Source organism: Chiloscyllium plagiosum, chromosome 9 (genome assembly GCF_004010195.1).
Source record: "Chiloscyllium plagiosum isolate BGI_BamShark_2017 chromosome 9, ASM401019v2, whole genome shotgun sequence".
NCBI lineage: Eukaryota > Metazoa > Chordata > Chondrichthyes > Orectolobiformes > Hemiscylliidae > Chiloscyllium > Chiloscyllium plagiosum.
Window position 1 is genome coordinate 13497167 of NC_057718.1, and position 14912 is coordinate 13512078.

At 40.3% G+C, this 14912-nt stretch overlaps 1 protein-coding gene across 4 annotated transcripts in view; it reads right to left on the reverse strand.

Moving 5' to 3' along the window:
- Positions 1-14912, reverse strand: part of tarbp1 (TAR (HIV-1) RNA binding protein 1) — a 176091-nt gene that overhangs the window by 47595 nt on the left and 113584 nt on the right. Inside the window, exons 23-26 of one of the 4 annotated variants that reach the window (XM_043695407.1) lie at positions 14445-14531; positions 12581-12783; positions 11729-11810; positions 4300-4474 (exon numbers count right to left, since the gene is read on the reverse strand). In XM_043695407.1, coding sequence (XP_043551342.1) covers positions 4300-4474; positions 11729-11810; positions 12581-12783; positions 14445-14531 — 547 coding nt within the window. Of the gene's footprint in view, positions 1-4299; positions 4475-11717; positions 11811-12576; positions 12784-14444; positions 14532-14912 lie in introns of those variants that run through there. The other 3 variants (XM_043695409.1, XM_043695410.1, XM_043695408.1) reach the window with 3 other exon arrangements.

Genomic DNA, 14912 nt, shown 5'->3' on the forward strand with positions numbered 1-14912 from the left:
TCAGCCAAATTGTGGCTGATCTGATCTGTGAAACTCATTATCACAGAATGTGTGGAGGCATGAGTGTATTTATTACAGGAGAAAGTGAGGACTGCAGATGCTGGAGACCAGAGCTAAAATGTGAATCTTCAGGCCCGAAGAAGGGCCTGAAGATTCCTGAAGAAGGGCTCATGTCTGAAACGTTGTTTCTCCTGCTCCTTGGATGCTGCCTGACCTGCTGCGCTTTTCCAGCAACACATTTTCAGCTGTATTTATTACAGACATAGATAGGTTCTTGATTGGTAAAGGAATCAAGGGGTACCGGGAGAAGGCAGGAGAATGGGCTTGAGAAACGTAATACGCATGATTGAATGGTGCAGCAGATCCAATGTGCCAAATGGCCTAATTCTGCTCCTATATCTTATGCTCTTACGGAGGCCGCAGCACTGACCCTTAAGGTACTCCAATAGTTACAGTTTACCAAAGTGAAACTGGCTCTTAAGTTGACTCTATTTCCTGTGAGTTAAGCAATCCTCTGTCATCTCCAACATCAGTATCCTGTATGGCTCTCAGTGACTTCATAACACTGGGGTTAGCTTACTGGTAAACCATTAGCAATGAAATCTATCTGTAAATTAACGATGGTTACTACCTATACAGCTGTAAGTACGTTCTTTGGCAATTTGCATAACGAAGGGATAGTCAACATGGCTTTGTGCGTGGGAAATCATGTCTCACAAACATGATTGAGTTTTTTTGAAGAAGTAACAAAGAGGATTTATGAGGGCAGAACAATAGACATGATCTATATGAATTTCAGTAAGGCGTTCGACCAGGTTCCCCATGGGAGACTGGTTAGCAAGTTAGAGCTCATGGAATACAGGGTGAACGAGCCAAGTGGATACAGAACTGGCTGCAAGGTAGAAGACAGAGCGTGGGTTGTTTTTCAGATTGGAGGCCTGTGACCAGTGGAGTGCCACAAGGATCAGTGCTGGTCCACTACTTTTCATCATTTACATAAACAAGTTGGATGGGAACATAGAGAACATATAAGAGAATGATCAATGAGAAGGTAGGGCCAATCAGGGATAGCGGAGGGAACTTGTGCATGGAGTCTGAGCAGATAGGGGAAGCCCTAAATGAGTTTTTTGCTTCAGTTTTCACCAAGGAAAGGGAACTTGTAAATTAGATTAGATTACTTTCAGTGTGGAAACAGGCCCTTTGGCCCAACAAGTCCACACCGACCCACCGAAGCGCAACCCACCCATACCCCTAACCTAACACTACGGGCAATATTAGCATGGCCAATTCACCTGACCTGCACATCTTTGGACTGTGGGAGGAAACCGGAGCACCCGGAGGAAACCCACGCAGACACGGGGAGAATGTGCAAACTCCACACAGTCAGTCGCCTGAGGCGGGAATTGAACCCGGGTCTCTGGCGCTGTGAGGCAGCAGTGCTAACCACTGTGCCACCATGCCGCCCACAAATGAAAACTTAAAGGAGCTGTGATACAGCCTTGACCAGATCAAGATTGATGAAGATGATGAGTGAGAAATTTTGGAAAACATTAAGATTGATAAGTTCCCAGGGCCAGACCAGATTTATCCTCGGCTGCTCCAGGAAGTGAGAAAGAAGATTGCTAAGCCGCTGGCGAGGATATTTGCCTCCTCACTCTCCACGGGAGTCTACCGGAGGATTGGAAGGAGGCAAATGTTGTTCCACTTTTCAATTACAGACCAGTCAGTCTCATGTCTGTGGTCAGCAAAGTTGTGGAAAGAATTCTGAGGGATAGGATTTATGACTATTTGGCAAAGCATAGTGTGATTAAAGGCAGGCTCCAAGGCTTTGTGAGGGCAGGTCATGCCTCACAAATCGTATTGAGTTCTTTGAGGAGGTGTCAAGACAGGTCGACGACGGTCGAGCAGTGGATGTGGTGTATATGGATTTCAGCAAGGCATTTGATAGGGTTCCCCATGGTAGGCTCATTCATAAAGTCAGGAAGTATGGGATACAGGGAGATTTGGCTATCTGGATTCAGAATTGGCTGGCTGACAGAAGGCAGAGAGTGGTTGTAGATGGAAAGTATTCTGCCTGGAGGTCAGTGTTGAGTGGGGTCCCGCCGGGCTCTGTTCTTGGACCCCTGCTCTTTGTAGTTTTTATAAATGACTTGGATGAGGTATTTGGGGGGTGGGTTAGTAAATTTGCAGATGACACAAAGGTTGGAGGTGTCGCTGATCGAATAGAGGGCTACAGCAGGCTTCAGCGTGACATAGACAGGATGCAGAGCTGGGCTGAGAAATGGCAAATGGAGTTCAACCTGGATAAATGCGAAGTGATGCATTTTGGAAGGTGAAAGCATATGGTGTTTTGGCTTTCATTAACAGGGGTATCGAGTTTAAGAGCCGCGAGGTTTTGCTGCAGCTCTACAAATCCCTGGTGAGACCACACTTGGAATATTCTGTCCAGTTCTGGTTGCCCTACTATAGGAAAGATGTGGAGGCTTTGGAGAGGGTGCAAAGAAGGTTTGCCAGGATGCTGCCTGGACTGGAGGGCTTGCCTTCTGAAGAAAGGTTGAATAAGCTCAGACCTTTCTCTCTGGAGAGGAGGAAGAGAGGAGACCTGATCGAGGTCTACAAAATAATGAGAGAAATAAATAGAGTCAATAACCAGGGCAGGATTGACTGGTACGAGGGGTCATCGTTTGAAGATATTAAGAAGGGGGGTATAAAGGAGATGTCAGAGGTTGGTTCTTTACGCAGAGAGTTGTGAATGCATGGAATGCGTTGCCAGCTGAGGTGATGGGGACATTTAAGCGATTGCTGGACATGCACATGGATAGCAGTGAGTTGAGGGGTGTGTAGGTTGTTACTATATTTTACATTAGGATTAAGTCTCAGCACAACATCGTGGGACTAAGGGCCTGTTCTGTGCTGTACTTTTCTATGTTCTATAGGAGGTATAGTTAGTAAGACTACAGATGACACCAAAATTGGAGGTGTAGTGGACAGTGAAGAAGGTTACCTCGGATTATAACAGGATCTCGATCAGATGGGCCAAATGGGCTGAGGAGTGGCAGATGGAGTTTAATTTAGACAAATGTGACGTACTGCATTTTGAGAAAATAAATCTTAGCAGGACTTATACACTTAATGGTAAGGTCCTTGGGAGTGTTACTGAACAAAGAGACCTTGGAGTGCAGGTTCATAGCTCCTTGAAGGTGGAGTCTCAGGTAGATAGGATAGTGAAGGTGTTTGGTATGTTTTCCTTTATTGGTCAGAATATTGAGTACAGGAGTTGGGAGTTCATGTTGAAGCTGTATAGGACATTGGTTAGACCACTGTTGGAATATTGCGTGCAATTCTGGTCTCCTTCCTATCGGAAGGATGTTGTGAAACTTGGAAGGTGTCAGAAAAGACTTACAAGGATGTTGCCAGGGTTGGAGGATTTGAACTATAGGGAGGGGTTGAATAGGCTGGGGCTGTTTTCCCTGGAGCATCGGAGGCTGAGGGGTAACCTTATAGAGATTTATAAAATCATGAGGGGCACAAATAGGATAAATAGGCAGGTTGCGGGAGTCCGGAACTAGAGGGCATAAGTTTAAGGTGAGAGGGGAAGGATAAAGAAGAGACCTAAAGGGCACCTTTTTCACAGAGAATGGTGTGTGTGTGGACTGGGTTACCAGAGGAAGTGGTGGAGTCTAGTACAATTGCACCATTTAAAAGGCATCTAGATGGGTATATGAATAGGAAGGGTTTGGAGGGATATGGGCCGGGTGCTGGCAGGTAGGACTAGATTGGGTTGGGATATCTGGTCGGCATGGACAAATTGGACTGAATGATCTGTTTCCGTGCTGTACATCTCTATGACTCTAAGTAATTAATTAATTGTTATTATTAGTAGTAATTATTAAAGAGGGACAGTGTTGTGCGTTGATACAAAAATACCAATGCATGGTAATATATTACCTATTGGTTTCTAAAATGTCTGAGATTTGGGCTAGTGGTATCAACTGCCAACAAGTGCATTATGTTATGAACTGAAAAATAAATTAATTGGTGTTTAAGATGTGTAAATAGGAATCTTATTTTTTAACTTTGGTGAATCCAACTAGTTTACCTTCAGGGTAAAACTAGCCACACAAGACTCAGATTCCCTTTGTAACAGTTGTAGCATAGTGTAAAAACCTCCTTACAGACTGTGGATGCAAAAAGTGTAGGCTTGCCACTGGACACAGTTATACACATATATATTTTAATATTCAGATTATAAACATATAGATCCATTGTAAAATTTAGAGGAAGCAAAATAAATTGTACCTTTATCTTGTTGAATCCAGTCTGTTAACTTCACATCACAAAGCTGATTCCTCGAGTTAAATACATTAACTGAAGAACTGGAGGACATGAGATTCATAATTCGGCTGAACTTCCAGGCAGGAATCCATTCATCTTCTATAACATCTGATAACCTTGGAAAGATGTAAAATATCGCCTATAAGATGGAGCAGGAGAAGAACAAGAGGAGCTTAGAGACCAGGGTTGTCATCTCAAGTTCTTTTAAAATAACAAAGTAAAGGGACAGAATTTTTTTTAAAATCAGTACTCTTATTTTTAAATCACTTGTACATAGAACATAGAACACATAGAACATAGAACATTTTTAAATCATTTGTACTTTATCTTGATTAATTGTCAGTTTAATAAATACTATGCCTATTTTCCTCCAACACTGAAATCCATGGCCTCAACCAATACCACTGCCAGACTTCAATTAGTTATTGCTGATTCTTTACAATGATCAAATGCTGCAGTCAATGTTTTACTGTTTGCATAACTGGAATGATAAATTTCCAAAGATACTCAAGCATTCATGTTTGTATGAAAGTGAGAAATAGAACAGGTAAGCTATATGACTTTTTGGATTGTTGTACCATTCATTTAGATCATGGCTGATCTCTGTTGCAAGTCCAATTTCCCAGATCATTTATATAGAACTGAAAATAAGTAACAAATTTCTTTCGTTTGGATGGCAAACATTTGCTAGGCTTTCCAGCAGTGGACTAAGACTTTATTTAGTATGATCCTGCAGCATCAGTAATTCCAAACATGGACAAAGCCAAGTCAAGCACTGATGCATTCATGGTGAACTTCCAAACTCTCACAGGGTATGATTGCATTTCACAGACAAAAGAAGAAAGCAAGGAGGCATGCACAGGTGGGAGGAGGGGGTATTTGGAAGTGAAGCTGATGTAATTAAAGATCCCACATAGTCTGTTTTTGTCATGTTGATTGAGGGCTAAATATTGGCCAGGATATTAGAGAGAACCCTCCTGTTTTTCTTCAAAAATAGCCTTCAGATCTATTATACCTATCTTAGTGAGCAGACAGCTCATTGGTTTAATATGTCATCTGAAAGATGGCACTTTTGGTCCTCAGTATCCTATTAGAATGTCAGCCTTGATTCAAGTCCAAGATTGGATTATTTAGGTCTAAGAATTGGACTTAAAATTGGATCCTTAAGAGCACAGGAGTGGTCCGTTGATTCAATTAGATCATGACTGAAATACACCTCAATGCCACTTTCCAACACTACCTCCATATTACAAAGTCACTAGTCTCCAGAAATCTACTGATTTCTGTCTTTAATGTGCTCAATGACTGAGATTCCACAACTCTTTGGGGCAGGAAATTCCACAGGTTTGCCATCTTCTGGGCGAAACATTTCTTCCATATAAAGTCTTAGAGATGTACAGCATGGAAATAGACCCTTTGGTCCAACTCATCCATGCCAATCAGCTATGCTACATAAATGTAGTTCCATTTGCCAGCATTTGGCCCACATCCCTCTAAACCCTTCCTGTTCATATACCCATCCAAATGCCTTTTAAATGTTGTAATTATATCAGTCTCCATCACTTCCTCTGTCAGCTCATTCATACACGCATCATCCTCTCCATGAAAACGTTGCCCATGAGATCCCTTTTAAATCTTTCCCCTCTCACCTTAAACCTATGCCCTCTAGTTTTGGACTCCGTCACCCTGAGGAAAGGACCTTGGCTATTCAACCCATCCATGCCCCTCATGATTTTACAAACCTGTATAAAGGTCACCCCTCATCATTTCTCAGTTGTAAATGGCCTATTCCTCATTCCGAGATTATATCCTAAATTTTCACCTCACTAGCCAAGAGTTACATTCAATTTACAACCACTTTGACACGTCCAACAAGAAGTTTGGAAATTTCAATGATATCACTTTCCACTATCACAAAACTCGAGAGAAAGGAACCTCAGCTATTTGTGATTTTTGTAAATGATGTGGACGAGGAAGTGGAAGGATGGATTAGTAAGTTTGTCGATGACATGAAGGTTGGTGGAGTTGCTGATAGTGTGAAGGGCTGTTGTAGGTTGCAATGGGACATTGACAGGATGCAGAGCTGGGCTGAGAAGTGGCAGATGGAATTCAACCTGGAAAAGTGTGAAGCGATTCATTTTGGAAGGTCGATTTTGAATGCAGATTATAGGGTTAAAGGCAGGATTCTTGGCAGTGATGAGGAAGAGAGGGATCTTAGGGTCTACATCTATAGATCCCACAAAGTTGCCACCCAAGTTGATAGGGCTGTTAAGAAGGCACATGGTGTGTTGGCGTTCATTAGCAGGGGGATTGAGTTTAAGAGCCGTGAGGTTCTGCCCCAACTCTATAAAACCCTTATTAGACCACACTTGGAATATTGTGTTCAGTTCTGGTTGCCTCATTATTGGAAGGATGCGGAAGCTTTAGAGAGGGTGCAAATGAGATTTACCAAGATGCTCCCTGGACTGGGGGGCATGTCTTATCAAGAAAAGTTGAGGGAGCTAAGACTTTTCGCGTTGGAGTGAAAAAGGATGAGAGGTGATTTGAGAGAGATGTACAAGATGATGAAAGGCATAGATAGAGTGGAAGCCAGAGACATTTTTCCAGCCCGGATATGGCTATTATGATGGGCATAACCTTAGGATGATTGAAGGAAGGTTTAGGGGAGATGTCAGAGGTAGGTTCTTTACACAGAGTGATGGGTACATGCGGTGCCAACAGTAGTAAGCAGAGTCAGATACATTAGGGACATTTAAGCGATTCTTGGATGGGCACATGGATGATAGTAAAATAGAGGGTATGTAGGTTAGTTTGATCTTAGAGTAGGATAAAAGTTCGGCACAAATTCGAGGGCCGAAGGGCCTGTACTGTGCTGTACTGTCCTATGTTCTATAATAGTTTCCTCAACCTCTTCTCATAGTGCCACCCCATCCCATGGAGCAGTCTGGTAAATCTCTGCTTCACTCCTTCTTTGGCAAGCATATCCTCCCATAGATAAGGAGAACAAAACCATACACAATACTCCCAAGAATCAGTCTTACTAAAGCTTTATACAATTACAGAAAGATATCTTTACCTCTATAATATTTGCTTTCCTTACTGATTGCTGGGTTTGTATGGTAGCTATTTTGTGACTCACAAGCAAGGTCACCCATGTCTCTCTAGCCCCCAACACTCCCCCAAACCTCAACATTTAATTAACATTCTATGTTTTTATACTAAAGTGGTAACTTCACACTTATTCGCATTATATTCAATTTGCCATATTCTTGTCCATTTCCTTGACCTGTCTATATTGTGACACCCACAAATATTTTTTTGGAAATAAAATAGGAAATTGAAGTTTTGGGCAATGCAGAGAGTTGATCATGGGGCTGTTTGGAATTCAAAGACCAACAATATAACTGTGTTGTGCTTTACTTATTGTTTACAAAAGTTCGAGTTACCTTTGGAACAGCAGAGCTGTTAACAGAGAGATAAGATAAATCTGTTTTAATGTACAAATGGGTGGAAGACACAATGCATTACAGGTTGCCTTGCAATGGCCTTTGGACTGGTAAGTTTATTTGACCACAAATCAGGGAATAGTAAACTTGGAGAGAGACTTTCAAGAATTCTGCAGCAAAGAGAGATCTCTCTCTCTCCTGGAAAGGAAAACCACTTCCAATTATGAAGAAGTTGGCAAGGAAACAGTGCGCTCTCTCTCTCGAAGTGAAAAAACAATTATCAAAAACTCTGAAAACTGAATTGCCAGCTCAATACAAAAAAGACCTGGGTGTAAGTCACCAGCTGCCCAAACTGAGCATCCTCCATTACTCTATGGCTGATAGCAGCATGAACTTGTTTGCAGAAACCAAAAGAACTGGGAAAGTCAGCTTATTCCAATCTTGTGGTCTGGATTCTTCATTCATAAACTGTTCCTTCTGCTTGGTTTTCCACCTATAATAACTCTTCAGAATTGTACGTCCTATCTGCTTATGAGTTTGGATTTAAAGGGGGATAAATTTGCCTAGTAGTAGTTAAAAACCTGTTTTGCCTCTTGTTAAAGACTAGGTCCAAATAATTAAGTTTTTGCATTTTTTGATGAAACCTGGTGGGAGTTTCTCCTTTGTCCTGATAACATTAAAAATAAATTCAGCCATCTTGGTGATTCATTTGGACATTTACAGTTTTGGAACGTCTCATCGAGTAGGGGTTTTGATTCCATAGAAAGTAGGAGCAGGAGTAGACCATTCATTCCTTTGACCCTGCTCCATCATTCGATACAATCACCACTGAGCATCCAACTCCATACCTTGTTCCTGCTTTCTCTTCACACCCATTCACCACTTTAGCCTGAAGAACTATGCCGAACTTCATCTTGAAAACATTCAATGCTTTGGCCTCAACCGTTTTCTGTGGCAGACAAGTCCACAGACTCAACACACTCTGGGTGAAGAAATTTCTCCTCAGCTCAGTCCTTAATTAACTATCTTTAGACTGCAACCCCCTGGTCTGGACTCCCTGGTCAGCTAGAACATCCTTCCAGTATTACTCTGTCTGGTCCTGTTAGAATTGTATTGACTTTTGAGAGATCACATCTCATTCTTCTAAACTCCAGTAAATATACTCCAAACCAATCCAGTCTCACTTCATACATGATTCCCAGAAATTAGTTTGGTAAACCTTTGTTGCACTCCTTCCACAGCCAGAACATCCCTTCTCAGTTAAGGAGATCAAAACTGCATACAACACTCCAGTTGTGGTCTTCTGGAAAAACATAGCAGGTCAGGTAACACCTGAGGAGCAGGAGAATCGATGTTTCAGGCTTAAGCCCTTCATGCCTGATGAAGGGTTTATGCCCGAATCGTCAATTCTCCTGCTCCTCAGATGCTGCCTGACCTGCTGTGCATTTCCAGCACCACAGTCTCGACTCCGATCTCCAGCATCTGCAGTCCTCACTTTCTCCTCCAGGTATGGTCTTATCAAGGCCTTATTCAACCAGTACACTCATTTGGTCAGAGTCATAACAAAGGCCATTTAAAGCCTCTTTGCATCTTCCTCACAACTTACATTCCCATTTAGTTTTGTCTCATCAGCACATAAGAAATTACAATTTGACTCCATATCCAAATTATTTATTTAGATTGTGAACAACTATAGCTTTACCACTAGTGGTTGCAGCAAGCCACTGATAATAGCCTGCCACCTTCAGAATGGTTTGTTTATTCCTGCACTGCCTTTTTCTGTTAATCAATTCTCAACCCTGATTAGTAAATTACCTCCAAACCCATGCACACTAACTTTGCCTATCAACCCATGAGGAAGCTTATCAAAAAAACTTCTGAAAAATCCAAATACATCATGTATTTGCTTCTTCTTAAATCAATGTTATAAGCAACATTCTCAAAAACTTCCAGCAGATTTGCCAAACATGACTTCTCTTCCAAGACATTCTCTCTAATTTCCCATTTTTTACAGATTTTGACATTACAGTGTGGAAACAGGCCCTTCGGCCCAACAAGTCCACACCGACCCGCCGAAGCGAAACCCACCCATACCCCTACATTTACCCCTTACCTAACACTATGGGCAATTTAGCATGGCCAATTCACCTGACCTGCACTTCTTTGGACTATGGGAGGAAACCGGAGCACCCGGAGGAAACCCACGCAGACACGGGGAGAACGTGCAAACTCCACACAGTTTGTCGCTTGAGGCGGAAAATGAACCCGGGTCTCTGGCGCTGTGAGGCAGCAGTGCTAACCACTGTGCCACCGTGCCGCCCAAAGTGTTACATAATTACACTCTTTGGAATAGATTACAACATTTTTCCTCCTACTGACATCAAACAAACTCTAACTCTCCATTTTCCCTCCTTAAGTAGTGGTATTATATTTGCTTCCTACCAGACTGCATTCTTTGAAGGATCGACAGAATTTTGAAAGAAAACCAGCAATGCACTATTCCTATAGCCACCACATGCAACACTCTGGGATGAAGCTCATTTGGTCTAAAGGTTCATCATGCTTCGATCCAGTTAACTTTTCAAGTTTACCTCATGAGAAATGCTAATTGCTTTAAATTTCTCAGTAGTCTAGTATTTCTGTGAAATTTTCAACATCTTCTTCCATCAAGATGCTCACAAAGTAATAGTTTCGTTTCTCTTCTATTTCCCTGTTCTCCACGCTAATTTCTCATGTAATGAGCTCACATTCTAACAAGCTGATCTTTTTCTTCTCACATACAAAAAGATGCATTTCCAGTCTGATTTATGCTTCTTTCTCGCTAGTTTGTGTTCATTTTTTCATTTTCATTGTGTTCATTTCAGTTTTGTGATCATTCTTTGCTGGATTCTATAAGTGCTTCCAATCCTCAGGCTTACCACTTTTTCTGGCATCTTGAAAAGTTACTTCCTTTGATCTAATGTAACCATTAACTTCTTTTATTAGCCATGGTTATTTTACTTTTCTCATTCTTTGGGGGGTTTTACAGGAACATATATTTGTTGCAAAGCATGTAATACCTCGAAATACTTCATAGTTTCAAAAGGTTTAGATAGAAGATCCCAGTTTCCAAATTAACTCCATTGAATTCAAACTTGATGCAAAATTCGACCTAATTATGGTCACTATTTACCAAAGGTTCCTTTACAGCATTCATTAAGAAGCCCTCTGTCATTCAGAAAGTCGTTCTTCAGTATATAAATCTAAATTAACCCAATACCCAGTTGGTTCTTCAATGTACTGTTCCAAAAAGCTATTTTGTGCATACATGAGGAATTCATCCTCCACAGCAGTAGCGCTGATTAAGTTTACCCAGTCTTTACGTAAACTGAAGTCAACTAGGAGAAAGTAAGGACAGCAGATGCTGATGATCACTGTCGAGAGTGTGGTGCTGGAAAGACACAGCAGGTCAGGCAGCATCCGAGAAGCAGGAGCATCGACGTTTCGGGCATAAGCCCTTCATCATTCCTGAAATGTTGATTCTCCTGTTCCTCAGATGCTGTAACTCAGTACTTCTATGTTAACCGTGTTACACGCAACTCTAATTTCTCTGACTGAGGCAAAAGGATTACCAACTGAGCCACATCCACTAGCAACTAAACAGAAATGGACAAATCACTCTTGATCTACTAGCTGGAACAAACTCATTAACTACATTTGAACAACATAACTCAATATCTATTAGATATACATGAACAATGAGATTCCAATGTTGAGTAGGCCTGCCGGTCTTAAACTGAAGTCACTATACATTGTTGGAGAAAAGTTGAAGCCTCTATGTTGCATTTGACTGAGGTTGAATTTGACCCTGGAGCTTTGCATCTTGACTAAAAACAGATTCAATAAAACACTTTACCAAAACACAGCTATTAAAGAAATCAGGAATATCTTCAGCACCTCTTCTATACCTCTAAACTGTAGTCTTCTAATGGTTGAAATTTTCTAAAAAAGAAATGGTCCTGAATTCTCTGCCAGTTCTTTCCAGCATTCCTTGAGGGAAGAGAAAATAAAACATTGCAGCATTTATCACAAAAAAGAACGAAGTTCAAACAAATAAAACTGTCCAATCTTTCAACGGACCCACAAACTAAAATTGTCAATTGAAAATTAGAATTTTTTTTGTTAAATACAATCATGAAAGCAAGAAATAGTTATAAAATGAAGGACCTTTCTATAATCTGATGCACAACCATCTGCTCCCAAACATAATAAATATTCATAGCGCCAATCTTTGGGTTGTGCTTGATACAGGTACAAAATATGGAGGCATTCTCCTTTCTCACATTAAATGTAAATCAGAATCCCCATGTCAATTATTCAAATATCCTCAGCCACCCAAAGGCTTGTGTGCGGTACTTCCTCTATTCCTACATCAAAAGATATAAGGAGTGCAAATGAAAGTTGGGACTCACTTTCTCTTACTTACCCATAGTCTATGAAGTTAACCTGAAGGGCAAGAGATTTACCTGAGATTACAGCATTGCAATAGCTGTGGTAGAGACATGTAAGCAAGTTGCTTGACTTGGGCCACACATGTCGAGTGAAGTAAACAGTAAGAGGATGATGACAAAATATTAAAATGTCTTAGCAAGTTTTAGTGTCCCTAAGTATTTTTAAACAATTGCTGAACATTTGCACAGATGTACAATTTTACAGAATATTCTTCCTAAAAGTGCAACAACGGATAAGTTCTCAGGCCTTTTTAAACAAATGATAATTAACTTTATTAAAAGAAAAATATAAGCTTGTCTCATACCAACCCTGCAGTTTGCTTGTTTCCAGCTTGTTCTAGACAAGACTCAATAATTGGTGCCAAATATTGCAGCTCCTTGTCTTCTACCTTTGACTGTAAACATGCCTCCCAAATGTGCTGTAAGGCAAGGAGGGCATACAGTCGCACACTGAAGTTGTGGTTTAGACACCATGGCAATACCACACCCAATGCTTTCTTCAAATGTTGGTCCTAGTTCGCGAGACAATTTAAAAAAAATGTCAATAAAATTTGGACCGACATATTGCTAATTAGAAACTGCGTGAAATAAATTACCTCGAGATAGTGATTTAAATCATGCACTAGTTTTGCAATTTTAATCTGGTTATATCTCATTTACTGCAGTTCTAAATTTAAATATTTGAAAAAATATGAAAGTAAACAAGTAAAAAATGCACATTGTAAAATTAAAAGAGGAATGACTCAGTCTACCCTATCAAAGTCCTCATTTTCATTCAATACATATTAAATATCACTGTTCACAATACATCTTCAACACAGCTTTCACAGCTTAGTGCATAGGACAGAAAATTATCCATCTTAGAATAATGTGCCTATTTAAAAGGAGGCCAGGACAGAATTTTTTTGTTTTAAAAAAACTGCAAATGAGGTTTCCTCCCAAGGAAGAGTGAGCCTTATTTTGCCAGGATTAGGATTTTAGAATCAAGACTCCAAACTCAGCATTACATATTAAATATATATGTGCAACACATAAATATACGTATAAATATAGACAGAGTCATATAGCATGGAAACAGGCCCTTTGGTCCAACTCGTCCAAGCCGACCAAGTTTCCCAAACTAAACAGTCCCACTTGCCTGCATTTGGCCTTTATCCTTCTAAACTTCACCTATTTATGTACCTGTCCAAACTTCTTTTAAAACTGTACACACAACTATCACTTCCTCTGGCAGTTCATACCACATACAAACCACCGTGAGAGAAAAAGCTGCCCCTCAGGTCTCTTTTAAATCTTTCTCGTCAAACCTTAAAAATATGCCCCCTTGTTTTGAACTCCCCCTCGGGAAAATACTTTTTTCCTATTCACCTTAACTATGCCCCTCATGATTTTATAAACCTCTGTAAGGTCATCCCTCAATCTCTTACATTCCAATGAAAAAAGTCCCGGCTATCCAGCCTCTTCTTATAACTTAAAACTCCACTCCTGGCAAATCTTCTCTGCATCCTCTCCAATTTAATAATTCCTTCCTATAGTAGAGAGACCAAAACTGCACATGGTACTTCTGCTACTCACTTCTGATACAGAAATGCTTTGTCTCTACACTGTGCTCCATAACATAAAAGTCATCAGAGGTCAAAAAAGGCAAACTGAGCACAAATACATGCATCGTACTGGAGATATGATGCTAGTGCACAAATGTAGGGTTTAGTGGAGTTGATAAGAGGTAGACAATCAACTATGGTCTTTTTGAAGGATGCCGAAAGCTTCTCCTACCCTTATTTCTAACGCTATTGCAAGTCAATTAGACATGCTCATACTCAGCTGACCACCTTTAGATCTGAGATTTGTATTTGAATGTTGACTCCAGAATTACAACAACATTCCTACAGGTGGTTGTAAATTCATTTGTGGCCAAATAAATGGGGTTTGATAATTTCTCTTTGGGATTTATTACTTTGAATACATAAATGGTAAAAGCTTCATGAGAGCCATCTCTTGTTTTATTTTTTGCCATCAATGTGAATCTTGGCCAACAGGACAATGAAGCTCCATCAGGTTTGTTCATTAAACACAATTAACGGACTGAGCACAGAACTTTAGCACAGATTCCAACCATCCCTCACATTCCTAAATATTTAACCAATTTAGGTCTGAAAGTAAAAACGCTTACCTTTTTCGAAATCTTCTTCAGGATTACTTTAATGTGAACTAACACAGCCAAAAATGTGCAGATACTGGTTTTTGTATTTTCTGGATTCTGCAGAAAAATGAACCAAAACGAAACAGGGGAATTTGAGCAATTTACTTGAATCAATGTAACAAAATGAATCAAAACCTCTATTTTAAAGATGGACTAGAATCTTTCCAATTTGTCATGTTTGCAACCAAATCATTGTTAGATTTTGGAATTTTTGGATGATACAACAATGTTGGGATGCCTACCTACAAACATGTGAACTGGAAAACATTGTAGATATAAATATTAATGTAAGGCATAAAAGTGATAAAACTTTATAAAGCAGTCATGAAAATTATTTTACATTTCCAAAGTACTGTACTAGAATAATACCAGAGTTGCCACGCCTGCTAAAAAAAATTTCCACCTGTGCTTCCAAACAACAGATTTCCAGACTAGCAA